Source organism: Coregonus clupeaformis, chromosome 16 (assembly GCF_020615455.1).
Source record: "Coregonus clupeaformis isolate EN_2021a chromosome 16, ASM2061545v1, whole genome shotgun sequence".
Taxonomy (NCBI): domain Eukaryota; kingdom Metazoa; phylum Chordata; class Actinopteri; order Salmoniformes; family Salmonidae; genus Coregonus; species Coregonus clupeaformis.
This window is the reverse complement of record NC_059207.1, coordinates 17273181-17298418: the sequence shown is the minus strand read 5'-3', so window position 1 is coordinate 17298418 and position 25238 is coordinate 17273181. Positions and strand designations below refer to the sequence as shown.

General features: G+C 41.4%; 2 protein-coding genes across 12 annotated transcripts in view; one reads left to right on the top strand and one right to left on the bottom strand.

Annotated features, from left to right (window-relative positions):
• Positions 1–5037: 5037 nt before the first annotated feature.
• On the bottom strand, positions 5038–21427 carry ankrd13a (ankyrin repeat domain 13A). 2 transcript variants are annotated; one of them, XM_041900467.2, is made up of 15 exons: positions 21143–21427; positions 15869–16004; positions 11501–11625; positions 11363–11408; positions 11127–11270; positions 10225–10414; positions 10058–10124; positions 9402–9483; positions 9025–9086; positions 8675–8805; positions 8064–8221; positions 7611–7748; positions 7035–7204; positions 6703–6767; positions 5038–5772 (listed from the first exon to the last, which is right to left on the bottom strand). In XM_041900467.2, the coding sequence occupies exons 1-15, from the start codon at positions 21239–21241 to the stop codon at positions 5571–5573; spliced, it is 1815 nt and encodes a 604-aa protein (XP_041756401.1). In that variant the 5' UTR covers positions 21242–21427; the 3' UTR covers positions 5038–5570. The 2 variants fall into 2 exon arrangements, with proteins under 2 accessions (XP_041756401.1, XP_041756400.1); XM_041900466.1 differs by having other exon boundaries at positions 5038–5775; positions 21143–21425.
• Positions 20781–25238, top strand: part of LOC121584533 (ARF GTPase-activating protein GIT2) — a 40786-nt gene continuing 36328 nt past the window's right edge. For 2 of the 10 annotated variants that reach the window (XM_041900464.2, XM_041900458.2), the window contains exon 1: positions 21775–22498. In XM_041900464.2, coding sequence (XP_041756398.2) covers positions 22447–22498 — 52 coding nt within the window. In that variant the 5' untranslated portion in view covers positions 21775–22446. Of the gene's footprint in view, positions 21101–21772; positions 22499–25238 lie in introns of those variants that run through there. The other 8 variants (XM_041900465.2, XM_041900459.2, XM_041900463.2 and 5 more) reach the window with 6 other exon arrangements.

Below are 25238 nucleotides of genomic sequence, written 5' to 3'. Positions count from 1 at the left end.
ATTAAGGTTATCACAAAGAGTTAGGCATAATTGAGCCAAAGCGTTTGGGATAAAAGCTTCTGCCAAATTGCATACATAAAAAAAAAAAAAAAGTTACTAATGTACAAAAAAAACTGATAATCAGAAGGCTAATCAAATCAGTGTAAATGTGAATGAGAGAGAGCAACAGACACAAACAGCTTGGGGGCATGGCACTCAACACAGCTTCTTTGTTTGGTCACCACACAAATGTGTGTGTTGTGCATTAGCGCTCTTGATGGGAACACTCATCAATGAGCATCAGACTTATATTCGTTCTTACATTCATTAAACAAACAGGTTAAGGAGGTTGATTGAACTCATCCCTTTAATCCACAGTCATGGAAACAGAGTGCTCTGCTGGATCTGGGCCCATATTTATAAAGCTTGTCAGAGTAGGTGTTCTGATCTAAGATCATGCCCAATTAACTTGGGCTTGTGCCTTATGCTGAAGGGGAGGGATCTACACCCCCAGAACAAAGTATGATGACCAAAGTATGAAAAATGACTGTTGCTTCTACACTGATAAAGTTTGATCATAAAGTTACTGGTCCCCTCCCCATGTCAAACACTTGGATTCAGGAGGCAGGACTATTGAGGGGATACATCACCCTAATGCTCATTTTAATACATCAATGATAACATGATATTCTCTTACCTAATTTAAATAAGTCCTGCCTTGTAACCAACATTGGAAAAGGTGTGTTTGCAGAGGGGCATGGTTTATAAAGCTACTCGACTGGTGCCAAAATTTGCAGTGCTGCTGTGAACTGCATCACGAGAGTTGCCGAACGGGAGAAGTATACATTTTTTTTTACATCATTGATGCAATTTCCATGTTGTTTGAGTTGCATCCAATTTTCTTGACATAGGCGTTTCAAAAGAGCAGTCAGTCAAGGCGAGCTCATATAAGCTGCCTGACCATTCCGCCTGTCTTTTTAAACTTCCTGGAAGTTAGCCATGAGAGAAAAATTGTTATTTTTTTCTAAATTTTGTAGCATTTCTATCGCCTCAAAATATTATGTGTGATTTTTTAGTCACTCAAAAGGCTATTTTACATGGGAATCAGAATGACTGTTCAGGACCTTTAAAGAATAAACACGTGAAAAAGAACACCAAACTGTGACAGAGCATGACGTATCTCACAAAATGGGACCGCTTGCCTAGAGGTTGTCAATGCTCTTTGACCCATCTATCACCATTATTAGTGAAACAAATTACTTTTAGCACACACATAAAATACATTTACATGGATAATTGAAAAAAAGTGACTTCTCACAGCTGCCAAAAAGGTAAACAAGGTAAATTGTGCCATTTTCTACAGTACCTTCTCACCATTTGGGAGCTACATCAGTGTGTAGTCTCATTTTCTCTGCACTGTTTAAATATTCAAATGAAAAATGCCCCAACTTTAAAAATGACATTATCTGACTTGTACTGGATCTCCAAGGAATGAGCCTATTTTTCCTCTGATGCTCCAGAACCTTTGCATAATTTCAGCCAGTAGTTGTGGTGTTCACGAGCCAAAACGGGTCCCCATTTTTTTGTGTACTACGTCATCCATTTTGTATGATACACTATATATATAAAAGTATGTGGACACCCCTTCAAATTAGTGGATTCGGCTATTTCAGCCACACCCTTTGCTGACAGGTGTATAAAATCGAGCAAACATTGGCAGTAGAATGGCCTTACTGAAGAGCTCAGTGACTTTCAAATGTGGCACTGTCATAGGATGCCACCTTTCCAACAAGTCAGTTCGTCAAACTTCTGCCCTGCTAGAGCTGCCCAGTCAACTGTAAGTGCTGTTATTGTGAAGTGGAAACGTCTAGGAGCAACAACGGCTCAGCCGCGAAGTGGTAGGCCACACAAGCTCACAGAACGGGACCGCCGTCTGTCCTCGATTGCAACACTCACTACCGAGTTCCAAACTGCCTCTGGAAGCAACGTCAGCACAATAACTGTTCGTCGGGAGCTTCATAAAATGGGTTTCCATGGTGTATGTTACTTCCTGCAACAACAAAAAATATATATAATCCAATTCGTACAATATGTTATGAATTTGTTGTGCTTAAGATCCCGGACTACATCTTTAAGTGTTGCAGCAGACATAAAAGTGAGACCGGTTGCATAATGCTGAAAACATGTAAGACACCCTGATGTAGCTGTTGGCTTCAAAGAGATTCACATTTTACATTTAGCAGACGCTCTTATCCAGAGTGACTTACATGAGCAATTAGGGTTAAGTGCCTTGCTCAAGGGCACATCGACATATTTTTCACCTAGTTGGCTCGGGGATTAGAACCAGCGACCTTTCGGTTACTGGCACAACGCTCTTTACCACTAAGCTACCTGCCGCCCACAAATGGCACTCACATGCCTGTCAAAATTAGAAGGGATCAGTAACACATTAGGTGACACAAAAGGTGACAGCATTACTATAAGCATCTAAAATGAAAATCTACCCCAAACCATAGATCCCTCGACTGAAATGTCAAATTGTAATGAAATCCATAATGAATAGGAATATTTGGAGAAGATACCTTGTTGCTCATTTTGTGTCCATCATTTTGGTTTTTCATGTGAAATCTGGAAAGATGACAGGTGTCTGATTATGAATAATCACTCTCAATTCATGAAGAGGGCTAATAGAATTTTCAATTCCATTTTCAGAGTTGATTCCTTCTACACAATATGGTGCCCATGTACTGTATATCCGCCATAATATTCTTATGGCATCCAATTGAATTACTGTAAACAGTTCAGACGCTCTAATTGGTCAGTGTGGTATACATTGAGCAGATGTCAGGATTTGAATGAAGGCGGTTACTATATTTAGCCCAACAACACATACCATTAATTCATAGATCTATGGGATAATCCAACCATAAAGTATATACCAATGATTATTGATGAAACAATGCACAGGGCATTGCTGTGACATATTAATCCAGTGTTTAAAGTCAGTTAACAGTACAATTTGTGAAATGTACAGTTATGGTCATTGAATGGTTAATGATCAGGGCAGGTATTTGTCTGAAAAATTAATTCAGGATTGTGCTTTTATGATCTGAACAATGAATGGGTTTGTGCCATCTGCTGTTTATCTTAGCAAGAATTAGACTTACTTGTAACAGAATGAGCCGCAGTTCACCCAAATTGAAATAAAGTGCATTTATTTAAGAAGGAAAACATTTTGAAACCAACATCACAGTTTACAAATGTTTTCACAAATTCTTATTAACATGTTAAAACATAAGCTTACCTGCTAGCAAATAGAGCAGTACAAAGACTGTTCCCAAGAAATCTAATCAAAGCGAACCCTTGTACATTAGAGACCGTCCTACGGTTTGGCAATTTGATCATTAGCTGTTCTGAGCTCTAGCCGCCAGAAAACAGATGAAACGATGCATCACAAACATGTCCAAAGTGCTGTTGGTTATCATTGCAATTAACTACATTGGTTAATTCCTTTTATGTCCAGCAATACTACTGGATCACAGCTTTAAAGATGAGACATTTCAAATGTTCTCTGGTGTCTTTAGTAGGTCTGGCCTGAGTGGCATTATAACACTGATCCCCCCTCCCCCAACTCCGCCCCCAAACCAATCATGTCTGTGGCCTAAGCCCAAATGGATCACTAGACCCTACAATGCTCTTATCAGATCTGTGCAAGAGCATAGGGCATAGGTAGGTTCTAGGGGTCCATTTAGGATTGGGCATGTGAGAGGGGAATGCTTAGCCTGGTTGCCAGTCTCTGTTTAGCTAACATACCACTCTTTGTACTCTATGTCATGTGCCAAAGACATTGGCATATGACAGGAGTGGCAAGGAGTGGAATGATAGCTAAATAGACTGGTACCCAGACTAGGAAATGCTCCCTTCAGTACAAAATGATGATGCTACACTGAGCCGGCATCCATGTTTGATCTCAGATCTCTTGCACATCCATAGGTTGGTCTGTAGTTGCAAGATAAAAAAAGAGAGCCCTAACAGCAGTCCTTAGAACCCTGTTGTGTTTGAGGTCTGATGGCCATATTCTTCAACATTTAAGGAAGGAAACATTTCCTCGCCAATGGATAGCCTACAATGATCCATGTTTCGACCCTGGTTGCTTGCGAGTGCCTCTGAACCGTGTGTATGCTACTTTATCATCCACAGGCAGGAACAGTGGCTTCTGCTATTGCTTTGTTGAGTTGAGGTGCTGATGCTTAATGGTGCTCAGTGACCATTGGTGATCGCCAACAAGATGGACCCCCTCCAAAATAACAAACCCAATTGAATAATACGTGGTTTCTGGGGCAAGTCAAGAACCTCCGTCTTCTTGTGCATGTTTGAATTGTCAGGTTGACTTTCACATTTTCATATTGTGTCAATTACAACACGAATACAAAACATGAATTCTTGCAGTGCAAGATGAATCTTACTTTCATCTTTTCCCAGGAATTACACGTTTTGATTGAAAAGGACCCAAGTTATGCAGTGTCAGGCAAACAAGTAAAAGGGTCGGCAGCACCAGCAAGTGATATTGTTTGATGCCATCCTGTTCAAAGTAGAAACAATTCCAAATCGATGACCAGAAAACCGCGTTCGATGTGTCTACAATAAACAAATATACTGCACTTTCACTATAGTTTCAAAGAAAAGGAACTGTAGAACCCTGAGATATTAAATATTTCGGTCTAGCTGTGAACCTCTGTCAAATGGCTGTGTGAACACTGGAGTGCCATTTCCAGGGTCTTGTTCATAATAGGGCACATAATGGAAAATGTTTTAAAACCTTTTGCAAAGACAAACTGAACATTTGCATGTCTTATTGTGCAGGTAGTCCCTCCCGGTTTCGTCCAGCTTGCTTCTGTTTGACGCCTCATGGACATGACCCAGAGCTCTGAAAGAACAACCTTCCACAGCCACAACTAAAGTAGCTAACAGTCGCAGGCGGCTGGTGGCACCTTAATTGGGGAGGACAGTCTCATAGCAATGGCTGGAATGGAATAAATGGAACGGTATTAAACACATCAAACATGGTTTCCTTGTCTTTGATTCCATTCCAGCCATTATTGTAATCTGTCCCCCCCTCACCAGCCTCCTGTGCTACCAGCCACAGGTTTAACCCGCTCTTGGCAACACCCAACTAATACAAATCACAGGTTGCAACCCTGACACTCCAGTGAAATGAAACCCTTCCCCAAATAATCTCAAAGAATACATGGATCCCTCTTCAGGAGAGGAGTGGCTATGACTCTGTCTTAAAAGGACAGGAGGAATCAAGGATTTGACAGTGTGTACACTTTTGAGACAGAGCCTAAGTGTTATATAGAAATAAAAAATATAGCAACATATGTTGTTTTGTTAACCAAAAATAGGTATTAAAGTATTCAATAAAGATGGTTGTGTTAATGACAATGTTGTTACATGGAGGTTTTTCCGGTGTCATGGTGGATTGGGAGGGGGTGTGGTGGTGGTGGCTGCTTCTTGATCAATCAATAGTTAATGCAGGTCTGGCAAGACATGGCCTTAATAACCCTTCATTCTCTCATATTTTCCTCTTTTTACTTCTCTGTGAGCGAGAGCTGCAATATCCTCTCCAGCTCCTCCACTTCCTCCTTCCTCCTCCTCTCCTCCTCCGCCTGGGCCCGGGCCGACAGCTCCATGGCCATGCGGAGGTCCGTGTCGGGGCTGGAGGCCGAGTTGCCCGAGCTGGCCGGACTCGACGTGGTGTCTCCCAAGTCCACCAGCGCCCCCTCTGGGTTGCTTCTGGAACAACAGTGGAGGAGGGATCAGAAAGAGAAGAAAGGATGTTTCTTTCCTGGACGACAGTTGTCCATCGTCAATAACTACTAACTTCCTTTCAAATGCACCTATCCACATACTGCACACACGCCATAGCTGAGAAAATGATGCTTTTAATGCTAAGTTGATTGGACACGTGCTTGCAATACCAGGTCTGTGGGTTTGATTCCCAAAACATGGGCCCGTGGATATATTGTAAATATATGTGCTGATTGGAAGTCACTTTGGACAACTGAATAGCGTAGCCAATGATGTGCATGAATACTTGGTGTACCTGGCCTGAACCTTAGTGACTGTTCTACTCAGCTAGCACCCGGTACTCAACCCTGCACCTTAGAGAATAAATAAATAAATAATATGCCATTTAGCAGATGCTTTTATCCAAAGCGACTTACAGTCATGTGTGCATACATTTTGTGTATGGGTGGTCCCGGGGATCGAACCCACTACCTTGGCGTTACAAGCGCCGTGCTCTACCAGCTGAGCTACAGAGGACCACAGAATGCTGCCCTATGTACATAGTCATTGAACACTGGTCACTTTAATAATCTTTACATACTGTTTTACTTACTTCATATGTATATACTGTATTCTAGTCAAGGCTCATCCTATATAACTACTGCTGTACACACCTTTTCTATTCACATACTGTCCATACTGTCTATACACACCATTATACTACACACACACATACACACACACGCAGGACTCTGACATTGCTCGTTCTGATATTTCTTCATTTCTTTCTTTGTATTTTGGGGATTTGTGTGTATTGTTTTATATTGTTAGGTATACTGCATTGTTGGAGCAAGAAACATAAGCATTTCACTGCACCTGCGATAACATCTGCAAAATATGTGTACGCGACCAATACAATTTGATTTGATTTACCTGTCACTCTGGCTACTGAGCATAGGGTCCGTGAGGTCCCCATTGGCATCTTCCCAGGTCACTTCCTAGAGGACAGAACAAAGGGTGGAGTAGGTGAGGTAAAATGCTTGGCACATCGCAGATAGAACTGGTAGAAATGTAACGGACATAATTCCCTATAATATCAGTTCTACACAATCTGTTTTGTAACATTGTGGCCTCCTGAACAGACACAGGCCCCAGGTCAAAAGATGAGAAGTGAGGCAGAGGAGGCCGTGAGAGCAAGAGGACCTGACGGGGAGTGAACGAGATGAGTAGGAGGGGTGTGTGTGTGTGTGTGTGGCGTCTCTGACCTGTCCCGGGTCTCCACCACCGGACTCCAGCAGACTCTGGTGGATGGCATACTGCAGTAACTCCTCGTCGTGGTTGGATACGGGCATGTGGCGGCTGCCGCCCCCTCCTCTGTGGCGGTAGTGTGCAGGCACCTCAAACACAGAGGGACACACCTGGAATAGCGGGGGAACTGAAGGGAACAGAAATAGACAATGTTGTTATTATTGGTAGGCTGTCAATAGACATTTCCAATGAAATTGATATGGATACATCACTTAGCAGACACTCTTATCCAGAGCGACTTACAGGAGCAATTAGGGTTAAGTGCCTTGTACAAGGGCACATCGACAGAGTTTTCACCTAGTCGGCTTGGCGATTCGAACCAGCAAACTTTTGGTTACTGGCGCTCTTAACCGCTAAGCTACCTGCCGCCCCCCAAACATACAAACATTCATACTGGTTGTTTAGCTGTCAGAAGCAACTGAATAAATTAATTTGAGAAATTACTAAATGTGTAATTTGTTTTGTTCATAATGACCCCATGGGGACGAATGCTGCAGTCACCTGACCTGGGTCAAAGGCATGAGTGTGTCTACCTGCATCTTCACTGCCCTCCTCCTCCGAGGGTGTGGGCGTGGCAGCCGAGGGTGGCGTGTCCAGGGGTTCGCCCGTACAGCATTTGTTGACACCGCCAAATGAAATGCGGGCGTTGAGCACGTGGAACAGGGGAATCTCTGTGTGAGAGGAAACAAAGACGGGTAACCTTCATGGATCCCGTTATTTAAAAGCAAATGCCTTTCATAGTGGTACTTTGTGAGTATGTGTGTGTGCCGTTTTTCTCAATCAGGGGCCGTATTTATCAAGCGGGTCAGAGTATGAGTGCTGATTTAGGGTAAGTTTTGCTTTATAGTTCACATAGAATAAGATTATATGGACAGGGGGCCTGATCCTAGATCAGCGCTCCTCTGAGATGAATGAGCTGAGCGGCACAAGCATTTTGTGTAAACATTCTCATTTTGTCACTCTTTTCCACGGAGGTGTAACTGTACCTATTTTTACAGGGAACCCTGGAGGGAACTTGAGGGTGACAAAATCCTGTAGCCGGGCGAAGTGGGTGCTGGTCCGGGCCATGAGATCGATGATAGGGGTGACCTGCTCCACCAGGGAGAGAGGGTGTTCCTCGCTCATCCACAATGTGCCCTTGAACCTGGACACATCAGGGCCATATTCATTAGTGGACACCAGAGCAAAACATTTTGCAAAGGAAACAAAAACATGCGTTTCTTATTGGACAAGTTCAGGTAGTCTCTCCCTGTTTCAGTATGTTTTCTTCAGTTTGGTGCCTAATGAATACGACCCAGAATATACGGTCATCCTGTTTGAGGGATCAGTTTGAGCAACGGGAGGCGAAGAATCACTAATCTTAATCACATCTTGAGTAGTTATTTGGAATGCAGGGTGATTTGTAGATTACGCGCAGTCCAACTGAACTGCAATGTAGTCCCATCTCAATCCAACCACCCTTATGCTAAAACCTAGACACCAACACCTTTATATGAACTGAGGGAAACCATTATAAAAAAAATCAAGACTTCTGATGACATGAATATTGATGAGAAAGCCTTGCTCTCTCGGAGGCTTTGCAGCATCATTTTCTTACTTCTGGGTTCGGATGCTGAGTTCAATGGGCCGGCCAATGTCTCTGTCTTCAAGGTCAAACTCAGGGTCAAAGTACTCCTCTGGTGTGATGGCGGTGGGGTTGGTGGCTGTTGCATACTCCAGAGTGAGGTCCTATCCACAATATGAACAGAGTCGCGCATTCTTATTGAACCCATTACAAACCAAGTTGAGTGTTCTCATTGAAGCCAATATGAACCAAGACGAAGCATTCTTACTGAATCTGTTACAAGTCAAAAAGGCAAGTACGATTCTGTTTATGTAGCTAAGTAATAAAACAATTAGATGAGATAATCCTCCATAACCTCAAATCCTGGTCTACGGATCTCTTACCCCTTGAGCGCTTATCTGCTGCTCCACAGTCCCAAGAAGAGACTCCAGAACATTCCTCTCACCTAGAAGACAAAAAAAGAGACAATATAGACGATGCGTTATTGATGTCAGACACAGGGCTGTTCTCCAACAAGTCCCCTCCTAAACCGAGCCAGGCCATTTTGGTTCAGTGTACTCTCTCTGGGTTATTATAGCTGTGCAAGTGTCTCCTAGTGTAACACTGTGACTAAAGTTGCTGCTTATTAAACACTGAGATGAGGACCATCTCTCGTAGACCAGAAGTAGCGCACTACATAGCGAAAGAGTGCCATTTCAGACGCAGACTAATTGTTGTTCTGTCTCTCTACCTCCACCTAGAGGAATTATAGAGTGCATACTTTTTATTCTAGTTTTCTCCTCATCGGTGAGATGCTCTGTCCTCGTCCGGATCACCACGTTTACATTGTTCACAGTGAAAACCTGCAATGAAAAGAAAAACAACTCATGCAGTATACAGCATACTATTCTTCCCTTTACTGCTACTAAAAGGAAAAAACACTACTGAACATTTTTAAAAAGCTGGCAATCTACTGTAGATATTGTCAAATTAAAGGGGCAATAAGCAGTTGCTACATCAATTTTTGGATTTGTAAATGAATTATATGTACCCATTGATTCTTGAAGAATATAACTTAAAAATGCCTCATGAGCTTAGTTCAACTGTCATACCCCATCAGAACCCAAAATATAAGCTTGTTTAAATGTAAACAAACACTATATAGCCCCAAAACATGATTAAAACTATAATTTTGATATTATGGATGGTCGGTCCAACACATTTATAGCTCTGTCTATGAATTTGAGATCGGTTACATCTCTCCAGCACCATCCCTCAGCCTTTTACCAAAACAGGGGTGAGGAGGATGCTTTGTTATTGTTTTTACTGCTGATTGCAGCTTTAAAGAAAGGGACTTGAGTAAGGTCAGCAAACCTAGACAAGCAACAAAATAATTTAATATTAACAGCGCAAGAATGCTATAATAAATGCACAAACCTTAGCCTCGAAACCATTGACAACTTCTGTTTTGTCACTCCTCCAACCCCAAATCCCAGACTTATTTCTGTGGAAAACAATTTAGAGTCCTGTTACTATAAAACCCTGTACAATTTACTTGTCCTTCAACAAAGACATATGACAAAAAACAAACAAAAAAATCTTGCCTCTCAAAAGCAATGTGCCTGGTATCCAGAAAAGTGTTGACGATGGGCGTGGTTAGCCGCTTGGCCACTTCCTGTTCGGCAGGTTGCATGGAGTCCAATGTTACATCCTCTATCTCCCGGGAGATGTCAAAGCGTTCCGTGTCCACCACCTCTTCGTCATGGTTCACCTCCAACAACTCAGTGCAGGTATCTGCCAATGGGCACAAGCACACACTGTGAAACATACGCTAACAGAGTACCGTATTTTCGCACTATAAGGCGCACTTAAAAGCCTTTAATTTTCTCAAATAACAACAGTGCGCCTTATAATCCGGAGCGCCTTATATATGGATCAATTGGTTAATTGGTTGATCCATACTGGTTGTACACGGCGCTCAAGGCGCTCTGTCAAAATGTTTCAGTATGAAAAACCAATAAAAACAATTTAATAATAATGAAATGTTTCAGTACGACTGGTAAACTACAAAGCCGCACCGCTTGCAGCATTACGGCTACCGTAGTCAGTAAACACCGGTACTGTGCTTACTCACAGTCCCACACCACTTGTGTGTGTATAAAGACCCCAAAATTGTTGTCAGAACGCTTAATAAAGTTTGACTTTATCTGACTGTTTTGTTGACATTCCCTTTAGCACAGCTCCATCTAGTGGATGCATAACGCAACCCCAGTCAAACGTTTGACTGCAGTATCTTCTATTCTATGCGCCTTATAATCCGGTGCGCCCTATCTATGAAAACAGTTATAAAATAGGCCATTCATTGAATGTGCGCCTTATAATTCGGTGCGCCTTATAGTGCGGAAAATACGGTAAAAGACGAGGTAAAAGATGAGACGGCCTGCTGAAACAGTGGTCAGTAGGACGCCGTTGTGTGCAAGCCTTACTCAGGGAAAAAGGGACTTACCATCTCCTCTGAAGATGTAGCTCCGACGACCTCTGATCCAAGTCATGTTCTCGAAGCCCAGCAGAGTGGCGTCCACACGCAGGCTGGCTCCGCTCTTCCAGATCCGACACACATCACTGGGACAAACCCGGGACACGAGGGGGACTGGGAACAGATGGGAAAGCAATGTAAACAACAACGTCTCAAACATCCACACATAGCACAATCTAATGGCGGGGTTATCAACTAGAACTTACTCCAACTTGTGAACTCCCATTTCATTTCCATGTAGAAATCCGGGGACTGGGGGGGGATTGGAAAGAGGCATGAGTTACTTAAATGTGATGAGTGAAAAACATTTCAGAGAGGGGAGCAAACAGAGAGAGTAAGAACACCTCACGGATCTTGCTCAGAAGCTCAGGCACTCCTCCCAGGGCTGTAGAGGCTTTGAGGTAGTCTCTCCGCTGGAGCACTAGCTGAACCATCTCTGGGTCGCCGGTGCTGACCGCCTCCTGCAGCACTACACACAAACATGTTTATGATGAGAAGTTATTTTAAACATATAACACACTTCTGTGATAACAAATGTATACAAAATAAATAATTGTTTTGGCCAGCATCAACTAGTAAGCTGTGTGTGTAGTAACAAGAGGTATTGTGTGAAGCACTGGAAAGAAATACTGTCTCACTTCAACTGGAATAGAGGCACCTACCGATTCAGGCATACATGTTGTGTGAAATTGTTACTGAAACGCCCACTGTGCATATGTGGAAGTGATTTTGATCACACAATTTAACAACTAACAAATAGACCTACACCAAGGCGTGTCAGATGAAGGCATAGCCATATACAGTGCCTTCAGAAAGTATTCAAACCCCTTGACTTAATCCACATTTTGTTGTGTTACAGCCTGAATTCAAAATGTATTAAATAAATACATTTCTCACCCATCTACACACAATATCCCATAATGACAATGTGAAAACATGTTTTTCGAAATGTTGGCAAATTTATTGAAAATGAAATACAGAAATATCAATTTACATAAGTATTCACACCCCTGAGTCAATACATGTTACAATCAACTTTGGCAGTGATTACAGCTGTGTCTTTCTGGGTAAGTCTCTAAGAGTTTTGTGTGTAGATGGGTGAGAAAATAAATCTGTTTAATCCATTTCTGGGTGACCTAAATATTGACTGGCTTTCATCAAGCTGCCCACTCAAGAACATTTGCTGGTCTGTGGTGTGTAATGAGGAACAACCAGATGCTGTACTTGACACATTTATGAAATTGCTTATTCCAGTTACTAATAAGCATGCACCCATTAACAAAATGACTGTAAAAATTGTTAAATCCTGGTGGATTGATGAGGAATTGAAAAATGTTATGGTTGAGAGGGATGAGGCAAAAGGAATGGGAAATAAGTCTGGCTGCACAGCAGATTGGCGAACGTACTGTAAATTGAGAAACCATGTGACTACACTGAACAAAAAGAAGAATAAACTGTACTATGAAACAAAGATAAATTATATAAAGAACGATAGTAAAAAGCTTTGGAGCACCTTAAATGAAATTTTGGGCCAAAAGGCGAACTCGGCTCCATCATTCATTGAATCAGATGGCTCATTCATAACAAAACCCACTGATATTGCCAACTACTTTAAGGATTTTTTCATTGGCAAGATTAGCAAATTTAGGCATTACAGGCCAACAACAAATTCTGAACCTACACATCCATGCATAACTGACCAAATTATGAAAGACAAGCATTGTAATTTTGAATTCTGTAAAGTGAGTGTGGAAGGGGTGAAATAATTATTGTTGTCTATCAACAATGACAAGCCACCTGGGCCTGACAACTTAGATGGAAAATTACTGAGGATGATAGCGGACGATATTGCCACTCCTATTGGCTATCTCTTCAATCTAAGCCTACAGGAAAGTGTGTGCCCTCAGGCCTGGAGGGAAGCAAAGGTCATTCCGCTACCCAAGAATAGCAAACCAGCCTTTACAGGCTCAAGCAGCCGACTAATCAGACTGTTACCAACCCTTAGTAAACTTTTGGAAAATTGGTGTTTGACCAGATACAATGCTATTTCACAGTAAACAAATTAACAACAGATTTTCAGCACGCTTATAGTGAAGGGCATTCAACATGTACGGCACTTACACAAATGACTGATGATTGGGTGAGAGAAATTGATCATATAAATATTGTGGGAGCTGTTTTGTTAGACTTCAGTGCAGCTTTTGACATTATCGATCATAATCTGCTGCTGGAAAAACGTAGGTGTTATGGCTTTACATCCCCTGCTATATTGTAATAATAATAATAATAATAATAATATGCCATTTAGCAGACGCTTTTATCCAAAGCGACTTACAGTCATGCGTGCATACATTTATTTATTTTTTTGTGTATGGGTGGTCCCGGGGATCGAACCCACTACCTTGGCGTTACAAGCGCCGTGCTCTACCAGCTGAGCTACAGATTGAGAGTTACCTGTCTAACAGAACACAGAGGGTGTTCTTTAATGGAAAGCTTCTCTAACATAACCCAGGTAGAGTCAGGCATTCCCTAGGGAAGCTGTCTAGGCCCCTTACTTTTTTCAATCTTTACTAATGACCTGCCACTGGCTCTAAGTAACTGCCTGTGTGTCTATGTATGCTGATGACTCAACACTATACATGTTAGCTACCACAGCAAGTGAAATCACTGCAACACATAACAAAGAGCTGCAGTCAGTTTCAGAATGGGTGGCAAGAAATACGTTTGTTCTAAATATTTCAAAAACTAAAAGCATTGTATTTGGGACAAATCATTCACAAACCCTAAAGCTCAACTAAATCCTGTAATTAATAATGTGGAAATTGAGCAAGTTGAGGAGACTAAACTGCTTGGAGTAACCCTGGATTGTAAACTGTCATGGTCAAAACATATTGATGCAACAGTAGCTAAAATGGGGAGAAGTATGTCCATAATTAAGCGCTGCTCTGCCTTCTTAACAACACTATCAACAAAGCAGGTCCTACAGGCCCTAGTTTGTCGCACCTGGACTACTTTCCAGTCATGTGGTCAGGTGCTACAAAGAGGGACTTAAGAAAATTACAATTGGCCCAGAACAGGGCAGCATGGCTGACCCTTAAATGTACACGGAGAGCTAACATTAATAATATGCATGTCAATCTCTCCTGGCTCAAAGTAGAGGAGAGATTGACTTAATCACTACTTGTATTTGTGAGAATTATTGACATGTTGAATGCACCGAGCTGTCTGTTTAAACTACTAGCCCACAGCTCAGACACCCATGCATACCCCACAAGACATGCCACCAGAGGTCTCTTCACAATCCCCAAGTCCAGAACAGACTATGGGAGGCACACAGTACTACATAGAGCAATGACTACATGGACATCTATTCCACACCAAGTAACTCTTGCAAGCAGTAAAATCAGACTTAAAAAACAGATAAAAAATACACCTTATGGAACAGCGGGGATTGTGAAGAGACACACACACGCGCGATAGCATACGCACTATACACAGATGTACACATGGATTTTGTGTTGTAGAGTAGTGGCCTGAGGGCACACACTTAATATGTTGTGAAATGTAATGTAATGTTTTTAATTTTGCTGGACCCCAGGAACAGTAGCTGCTGCCTTGGCATAATAAATACAAATACACCTGGATTGTACAATATTTGCACATTATTCTTAAAATAATTATTCAAGCTCTGTTAAGTTGGTTGTTGATCATTGCTAGACAGCCATTTTCAAGTCTTGACATTGATTTTCAAGCCGATTTAAGTCAAAACTGTAACTAGGCCACGCAGGAACATTCAATGTTGTGTTGGATTTCTCCCAAACATAACGCTTTGTATTCAGGACATAAAGCTAATTTCTTTGCCACATTTTTTGCAGTTTTACTTTAGTGCCTTGTTGCAAGCAGGATGCATGTTTTGTCATATTTTTATTCTCTACAGGCTTCCTTCTTTTCACTCTGTCATTTAGGTTAGTATTATGGAGTAACTACAATGTTGTTGATCCATCCTTGGTTTTCTCCAATCATAGCCATTAAACTCTGTAACTGTTTTAAAGTCACCATTGGCCTCATGGTGAAATCCCAGAGTGGTTTCATTCCTCTCTGGCAGCTGAGTTAGGAAGCACCCCTGTATCTTTGTAGTGACTGTGTGTATTGATACACCATCCAAAGTGTAATTAATAACTTCACCATGCTCAAAGGGATATTCAATGTCTGCTTTTTCTTTACCCATCTACCAATAGGTGCCCTTCTTTGCGAGGCATTGGAAAACCTCCCTGGTCTTTGTGGTTGAATCTGTGTTTGAAATTCACTACTTGACTGAGGGACCTTACAGATAATTGTATGTGTGGAGTACAGAGTTGAGGTAGTCATTCAAAAATCATGTTAAACACTATTATTGCACACAGAGTAAGTCCATGCATCTTATTATGTGACTTGTTAAGCACATGTTTACTCCTGAACTAATTTAGGCTTGTCATAACAAAGGGGTTGAATACTTATTGACTCAAGACATTTCAGCTTTTAATTTTTAACTAATTTGTAAAAATTTATAAAAATCTTAAATTCAGGCTGTAACATAACAAAATGTCTAAAAAGTAAAGGGGTGTGAATACTTTCTAAAAGGTACTGTAAATAGCATGTGGAATTCATCATATTAATAATAAACATTTACACTTGGACAACTGTAGTGTGTGATGTAGAATAGCCTGCCCAACCTGTCCAATTCTTGGTGTTCTCTTTGGTAACTTCAGCGCCATGTCTCAGAAGCACTCTCACTGACTCCAGGTGTCCCAGTGACACAGCCAGGTGGAGCGGTGTTCTTCCCCTGGGATCCACAGCCTCGATGTCATTCTGAAAGAAACAAACAAACAAACATTGCAATGCCTTCAAAAGCTACCTAAAGAGAATTGCACATCAGATCGATGTCATACACACTGGAAGCATAGAGATCCTATTAAATTATTAGCTAGTTTTCTCATTCCTAATTCTATGCTGGAAGCTACATTGCCTGTTAAAGACTCAAACAATTCCAATGGAGTAAAAACACCATATATTTGGGTTATGATAGGGAAAGACAGTTATAAGCTTGAGGCGTTTCTATTCTTCAAGAATCAGTGGGTACCTGGGGTGTATTCATTAGTCGGTTGCAAAACGTTTTGCAACAGAAATAGTTTACTCTAAACTAGGGATGGACATGGTTATTCGAATATCTGAATGGACATTTGTATTCGATTACTTGGGAGAGTACTCATTTTGAGAAAAGGAATAGGCCTATACTTTTTTTTAATGAAAAGTCTTTGTCTAAAATGTAATTATCTATGTGACATTGCTACATAGCTTACAAGGATAGACCATTACATTCAACAATTTAATAAAACAGTTTTATGACAGTTTTCATGAGTGCATCTATGTCGGTCAATCAAAGCGGCGCTACAGTCAGAGGCTCTCTGTGTAGTTAGAGATTTCTAATCAATGCAAAATGGAATAAAAATTAAGGAATTAAGTTGGCGGAGTAATGAGGAGTAGGCTACAATGATCAACCAACAGGTAGGCTGTTGTTTCATATGAATGGAGTTCAGTGGAGGCTGGTGGGAGGAGCTATAGGAGGATGGCTCATTGTAATAGCTGGAATGGAATTAATGGAACGGAGTCAAACATGTGGTTTCCATATGTTTGATGTGGTTTGATACCGTTCCATTACTCTCCTCCTATAGCTCTTCCCACCAGCCTCCACTGATGGAGTTGTTGTAGACAAGGACTGGGGAGCACAGCAAAATAGCCTCAATTAGCTTTACTACTTTAGCTAGCTAGCTGGCTAACTTAGCTGGCTACTGTAGCTAACTAACTTCTTTACAATGATTTGATGCAGTCAAGACAGGAACTAACCGATGGTATGATAGATAAACAAACTTGTTGCTGCCATAGGTTAAGTAGCGAGTCAGTTTGGCTACTTTCTCTCACTCTCTCCCTCTGTGCCACACACATACAGTGGGGGGAAAAAAGTATTTAGTCAGCCACCAATTGTGCAAGTTCTCCCACTTAAAAAGATGAGAGAGGCCTGTAATTTTCATCATAGGTACACGTCAACTATGACAGACAAATTGAGGAAAAAAATTCCAGAAAATCACATTGTAGGATTTTTTATGAATTTATTTGCAAATGATGGTGAAAAATAAGTATTTGGTCAATAACAAAAGTTTCTCAATACTTTGTTATATACCCTTTGTTGGCAATGACGCAGGTCAAACGTTTTCTGTATTTTGGCCCATTTTCTGTATTTTGGCCCATTCCTCCATGCAGATCTCCTCTAGAGCAGTGATGTTTTGGGGCTGTCGCTGGGCAACACGGACATTCAACTCCCTCCAAAGATTTTCTATGGGGTTGAGATCTGGAGACTGGCTAGGCCACTCCAGGACCTTGAAATAGTGGTCCTCTGTAGCTCAGCTGGTAGAGCACGGCGCTTGTAACGCCAAGGTAGTGGGTTCGATCCCCGGGACCACCCATACACAAAAATGCATGCACGCACGACTGTAAGTCGCTTTGGATAAAAGCGTCTGCTAAATGGCATATTATTATTATTATTATTATTATAATGTCAAAGTGAAAACATGTTTTTAGAAATTTTTGCAAATATATTGAAAATGAAATACAGAAATATCTCATTTTCATAAGTATTCACATCCAGGACCATTATGGGGTATTGTGTGTAGTAGATGGGTGAGAAAATAAAATCGATTTAATCCATTTTGAATTCAGGTTGTAACAACAAAATGTGGAATAAGTGAAGGGATATGAATACTTTCTAAAGGCACAGTATGTGTAGAGAGTACATTTTATGTTTTCAATATATAACGATCTGTTTCTGCATATTGGTCATTGATTTGGACACTTTAAAACAGTTTTGACATTGGGCTATTTATCAAAATGTTTTGTCAACAGGAAGCAGCGACAGCATCATTTTTAACTTAAGTTTTAGGAATATAAATTGAACTTTCAACATTAATTTCTAATGGTATTGTACTTAAATCAGGTAAAAACTGCTGAATGAGTACAAAAACGTGCTGTGATTTATTTATTTTGATGAACAAGTGAACAAAAATATAAAATGCAACAATTTCAAATATTTTACTGAATTACAGTTCATAAGGGAATCAGTCAATTGAAATAAATTAATCTATGGATTTCACGACTGGGAATACATATATGCATCTGTTGGTCACTGATACCTTTTTTTCCAAAAGGTAGGGACGTGGATCAGAAAACCAGTCAGTATCCCGTGTGACCACGATTTGTCTCATGCAGCGTGACACATCTCCTTCACATAGAGTTGATCAGGATGTTGATTGTGGCCTGTGGAATGTTGTCCCGCTCCTCTTCAATGAATGTGTGAAGTTTCTGGATATTGGTGGGAAGTGGAACACGCTGTCGTACACGTCAATCCAGAGCATCCCAAATATGCTTAATGGGTTACATGTCTGGTGAGTATGCAGGTCATGGAAGAACTGGGACATGTTCGGCTTCCAGGAATTGTGTACAGGTCCTTGCGACATGGGGCCGTGCATTGTAGCTGCTTTACGTGATGCATTGTTGTCTCTACCTTCTTGCCCTCTGTGCTGTTGTCTGTGCCCAATAATGTTTGTACCATGTCTTGTGCTGCTACCATGTTGTAATGCTGCCACCATGTTGTTTTCATGTTGGGTTGCTACCTTGCTGTGTTGTCGTGTGTTGCTGCCATGCTATGTTGTCTTAGTTCTCTCTTTATGTAGTGTTGTCTCATTTTTAAAAAAAAAATTAATTTACATTTGAGTCATTTAGCAGACGCTCTTATCCAGGGCGACTTACAGTTAGTGAGTGCATACATTATTATTATTTTTTTTTATACTGGCCCCCCGTGGGAATCGAACCCACAACCCTGGCGTTGCAAACGCCATGCTCTACCAACTGAGCTACATCCCTGCCGGCCATTCCCACCCCTACCCTGGACGACGCTGGGCCAATTGTGCACCGCCCCATGGGTCTCCCGGTCGCGGCCGGCTACGACAGAGCCTGTTGTGATATGTTTGGTCCTACATTTATATTTATTTTTTAAATCCCAGCCTTTCTGCAGGCCGTCATTGTAAGTAAGAATTTGTTCTTAACTGACTTTTGAATTGGGATTCATCCGTGAAGAGCACACTTGTCCAGCGTGCCAGTGGCCATTGAAGGTGAGCATTTGCCCACTGAAGTCGGTCACGACGCCGAACTGCAGTCAGGTCACCACCCTGGTGAGGACGACTAGAAAACAGATGAGCTTCCCTGAGAAGGTTTCTGACAGTTTGTGATGAAATTCTTCGGTTGTGCAAACCCAGTTTCATCAGCTGTCCGGGTGGCTGGTCTCAGACGATCCCGCAGGTGAAGACGCCGGATGTGGAGGTCCTGGGCTTGCGTGGTTACACGTAGTTCGCGGTTCTGAGGCCGGTTGGACGTACTGTCAAATTCTCTAAAACATTAATTTATCTGGCAACAGCTCTGGTGGACATGGCTGCAGTCAGCATGCCAATTGCACGCTCCCTCAAAACTTGAGACATATGTGGCATTGTGTTGTGTGACAGAACTGCACAATTTAGAGTGGTCTTTTATTGTCCCCAGCACAAGGTGTGTAATGATCATGCTGTTTAATCAGCTTCTTGATATGTCAAAGCTGTCAGGTGGATGGATTATTTTGGCAAAGAAGAAATGCTCACTAAGAGGGATGTAAACAAATTTGTGCACAACATTTTTGAGAAATAAGCTTTTTGTGCATATGGAACATTTCTGGGATCTTTTATTTCAGCTAATGAAACATGGGACCAACACTTTACATGTTGCATTTATATTTTTGTTCAGTGTAGACCCGAGATCACAAAAACGGGTTTCCCTGCCTACTATTGGGACAAATTCTGGGCGTAATCATTACCCCATGCAACAAAAACTAGCGTTTCTATTGGATACATTTACGTAGGTCCCGCCCTGTTTGCTGAACCTGTCCAATAGGAACGCTTTGTAACTGTTTGGCGTAATGATTAGGCCCGGAGAGGAAGAGGAAAAGAGAGTCCCAACTTGGCAGAAAATCTGTCTCGCTCCAGCAGGAGGCTTTTTGTTGTAGTTTCACTCACCAAGCAAGGAGTTTTTGTATGGAGGGCAATGAGAGTTTCGAATTTGGTTTAAAAAAATAAAACAATGGCTTAATTGCTATGTGGTGTTTATTTGATCGAATAGAAGTTTCGTAATGATTACGTTTTTTACGAGTGTACCGATATAAGTTTGACACGTGACATCCCGGCAAATCTGAGAAAAAAACACTATCGGAGTTGTCTCGAGATGGCTATGTATATCTATAGCATGAGGTAGTAGCATCTCTCTCCATTGAATACAGGCGGTTGACGTCAACAAGCCTCATCGAAAATTCAAAAAATTATTACAATAATAAGATGTATCCACCAATCCAAAGAAAGGATAGGCAGGAGGGAGCTAGACAGCCCACCGTGCCACTTTGTGGACAACGACTCCCATTGTTAGGGCGGAGAGACATTTATCTTGTCAGTATATCCATAATCTTTGGATCCTAAATGAAACGGTTTCCGGAAACGGTCTGCGACTAATGAACACGCCCCTGGTATCGTGTCGAACAGCAGGAAATAGCCCATGCAAAGTGAAACCAAAAAGTCAAACTTATTAGCTAGAAGGCTGACTAGTTAGTTATGTTAAAATAAATGTGTATCATCACGATCATTGATGCAACGTGTCATTCCGTGAACGGATACAATTGAATACATAGCCTGGGAGTTACGCCAGTCAAATTGTATGGATCTGCATGTCAGGCCAAGTAGCTTACGCGTTAGCTAGCAAGAAGTTAGCCAAGTAGCTAACGTTGGTTTCAGCCATTTTAAAGCAGATATAGCTGTAGCTAGCTAAAGGCGGCCAAACAGGTGAGTAGTTATAGCTAACTCATTGTCCATATTTTGACATACCTTTGTTGACTCGTTTTCCAAATTCCTGTAATCATTTTCCCAGACCAAGGAATGTAGTGGAAACATCACCCTAAAATCTTCGTTGACCTCGGATAACATCTTCCCCTAGTTCGAACTTCTCAATGTAGAGCCACAGACAACCTAAGCTAAACCTTAAAGTTGAAGAAATGTAAATCAAATAATCTCCATATTCCGACAGAATTCATGTCAAATTGTGCTAGCCAACTTCTACAAAATAAAACTTTCGAAAAACAAGGAAGTGTCAAGTTGAGACTATTGTGATGGGGGTGTTTTAAATAAACTATTTGTTCTACAAGCTAATTTTGGCAGAGGATAAATACCTATATTGTACTATATTTGTGAAAATATAAGTACATGTATATATTTCTTAAAGACAAGTTAAGTTCAATATTTACTAATAATACAGTCCCCTTCTTGAAAAATGGATTGTTCCAAACAAGGACGTGACCATTTACGCTAAGGGGCCAGCTGAAGCAGGTCTTTACTAATTTGTGGCAAATACTTTTTCGTGAATATAAATTGATGAAGTATGGTAAATATAGAAATATGCTTTGATACTGTAAGTTGTGCATATTGCGCAATTAAACTGCAAATCAATGACACAATTCCCAAAATCCCGTTTACCAACAACGTCACATCCGTTCCCCACAACAACAACTAGCTAGTTAGCCTTCTTATTATAGCTCAGTGTAACTAGCACACAAATATTTGACAGACGGCTAGCTAGTTTGCTCAATTTGTTTAATTAAAGGGATGTCAGTAGCTAGCTAGCTACCTAGCTAGTCGTTTGGCTGACCATTTGACATTATGTACCGGTAGTTCGCTCCGTAGCTATATCATCATCCACTAGCGGTTTGCGTTCTGTCAGCCACCGAATTAGACATTATTTTTACGTAGTGTCTTGCTGCAGTCCGCTGTCCACGTTGTATATGTTTCGTAATTCCAGAGTGTACTTTGACGAGCTGGCTCGGCTAACGCAAAGCGCATCTCGCCTCTTCCTCTCTGGCTGTTACAGACTAGTTTGGCAAGAGAGTTTCCGTCCTGACAATCGCAGCTGCTTGTTGTCTGCAAGCTGCTAAGTAGCGGTAGCGTGGTTGGAGCAAGAAACTAAGAAGAGGAAACAGTATTTCTTTGTACTTTCTATTTGCTCCTCGCCAGTCAACTAATCTGTCTTTTTTCAACACATGGTTTTATGTTATTCGCTTAGCTAAATTCTGCCACTGCATCAAATGAGTAAATAAACATACACATCAATTCCATTGACATTTTTATCTCTGCAAAGGATGTCTAAACGATTAAGGAATAGTGAGGTTTGCGCGGATTGCAGTGTGCCAGGTAAGTCACTGACTGTTCAAAGGTGAGTAGCTAGTTGTAGCTAGCCAAACCATACATAATCCAGGCAGAATACCTGTCAAGTATTAACATGGCTAATAGATTTAGCTATAACTAGCTACATAGACTGATGTGTTGGTTTCTGAAGTTAGCACGTATATGAGCTGAAATTAAGCATGAGATTAGGTTAGATAAACTAGGTAACTAGGATAGTTGAGTTGTTGGCAACTGTGGCCTTCAGTTTTGTTACAAGCATTGTCTTCCCCCAATGTAGCAGTGTAAAATGTAACGTTAATTACTGCTGGTTCGTTGGTTGTAAAATAATGCACCGAGCTATCTCCTGAGTCCGTGCATGAGTCATGCAAGTGTTTGCATGATGTCATCATGGTGTGGTTATTCCAATGCAGTGTTTTTTTTTGATTTTGCAGGCATAACCATTTCAAAGATGATTTCCTATCAAAGTGCTGCCACAATGACAATGTATTTGATGTGATTGTCAGTTGAAGTTATGTTCAGTGTCAGACACACCATTGTGTAAATTTGGGTATGATACTGATACTGATATGCCAAGGTAAGTGTATGACATGGGATACACACACAACAATCAAGTGTCTTTTCTATCAAATATCAGAAAATACTGTTACAATATGGTGTAGTTGTGTGTTTCGCCCTGGCATTTTTGCACACCAGGGGTTTATTCATTACGTGGATTCCATTGCAAAACGTTTCGTATGTTGCTAAACGTTTTGCAACAGAAACAGTTTACTCTAGGACCCAAACGGGGCGGGACCTTCATGAATTTGACCAATAGAAACTCTTGTTTTTCACGTAATGAATACACCACTGACTGTGGGTGTTTAGTGTTGATTGTCTTCATGTGTCTGGCTGGCTGCAGATTTCTGAAGAATAATGCCAGAAAGGATAAGAATTTTCCCTATGGTCATGGTTTTAGATTCTACTACCTTAGAGTAGGGTTTCCCAAACTCAGTCCTCAAATAATCAACTCATCAAGCTTTGATTATTTTAATCAGCTGTGTAGTGCTAGGGCAAAAACCAAAACGTGCACCCAGGGGGGGCCCCAGGACCGAGTTTGGGAAACCCTGGATAGAGGTGCTTCCCTTTAATTGCCCTCCGGAATGAGTTTTGACAACTTAAAGGTAGACTCAGCAAAATGATGTTGTCACGAGCAGCACTGCAGCTATTGAGATGAGCTTAATGCAAGACTTCACTCACACACAGTCACACATGTGCACAGGTTCGCTTCACGCTGTTACAGCGTGGTAGCCACGGGACCAAAACAGCGGAGAAGTTGAGCCTCGCGCTTCAACGCTCTTAGTTGTTGCGGAAGTTGACACACTATGCTGTTTATTTTCTGCATTTACATCATATCGCTGAGTACCTTTTTAAGTTTTCAAAACTCATGATGATGAGTAGAAGATCAGATGACCAGGTGCACGCTTCTTCCACATCTGAACTGTGGTTGGGTCCCCTAGTTACAATCTCTGCTGTTAATTTTGGGGGAAATTAACCGACTGTCAACCTGAGATTAAGAATGATGGTGTTGTCACTTCACTCAGAGGCTCTCTTTATCAAAACAATAAACTACAAATACCATACATTGTTATCTTATAGAATAATTACAATATCCGAACAATTTAGGGTGCTTTCACACTTGGTCCCTTTCAGATAATTTTTGTGAACTCAGTGCGGTTCGCATAATTTTTTTGTGCAGTGTGTGTGAGCACTCCAAAGGAACAGATCCCTCAAAAGAGCCCGCGAACCGAACTGAGACCATCTCGAGAGGTGGTCTGAGTTCGGTTCGCTTGAATTCCGTGGTGCGGTTCTCTTTTTTTAGGGCAATGTGAACACAAAGCTCCCCAGGTTCACTTGTCATTATTCCCGTACCACACTAGACTATTGCAACACCGTTTTCCCTGCCATAACCCCTCACATTGGTGCCACAAACGAGAGAAGATGATGTGCAGGTTCGCGTAAAAAAACGTGTGCTGTTTTTGAATGCACAGAAATTATAGTATTTGTGGAGTTTTCAGTTCAGATTAATTGTTTTCCATATTTGTTCTATCGGCTAAGAGAGCTATATAAACTGTTTATTCGGTTGTGGGGTTTGAATAGTGTGAGGACGACAACATACAGTGGGGAGAAGTATTTGATACACTGCCGATTTTGCAGGTTTTCCTACTTACAAAGCATGTAGAAGTCTGTAATTTTTATCATAGGTACACTTCAACTGTGAGAGATCCAGAAAATCACATTGTATGATTAAGTAATTAATTTGCATTTTATTGCATGACATAAGTATTTGATACATCAGAAAAGCAGAACTTAATATTTGGTACAGAAACCTTTGTTTGCAATTACAGAGATCATACATTTCCTGTAGGTCTTGACCAGGTTTGCACACACTGCAGCAGGGATTTTGGCCCACTCCTCCATACAGACCTTCTCCAGATCCTTCAGGTTTCGGGGCTGTCGCTGGGCAATATGGACTTTCAGCTCCCTCCAAAGATTTTCTATTGGGTTCAGGTCTGGAGACTGGCTAGGCCACTCCAGGACCTTGAGATACTTCTTACGGAGCCACTCCTTAGTTGCCCTGGCTGTGTGTTTCGGGTCGTTGTCATGCTGGAAGACCCAGCCACGACCAATCTTCAATGCTCTTACTGAGGGAAGGAGGTTGTTGGCCAAGATCTCACGATACATGGCCCCATCCATCCTCCCCTCAATA

What these genes read in the sequence shown, in the direction of transcription:
- ankrd13a (XM_041900466.1), bottom strand. Translation starts at nt 21,241, where the DNA reads ATGTTATCCGAGGTCAACGAAGATTTTAGGGTGATGTTTCCACTACAT. An exon ending in CTCAGCATCCGAACCCAGAA is followed by an intron (nt 8,222 to 8,674) that starts GTAAGAAAATGA and finishes TGATGTGTCCAG; the next exon opens with GTTCAAGGGCACATTGTGGA. An exon ending in CTCAGTAGCCAGAGTGACAG is followed by an intron (nt 5,776 to 6,702) that starts GTAAATCAAATC and finishes CTGTTGTTCCAG; the next exon opens with AAGCAACCCAGAGGGGGCGC.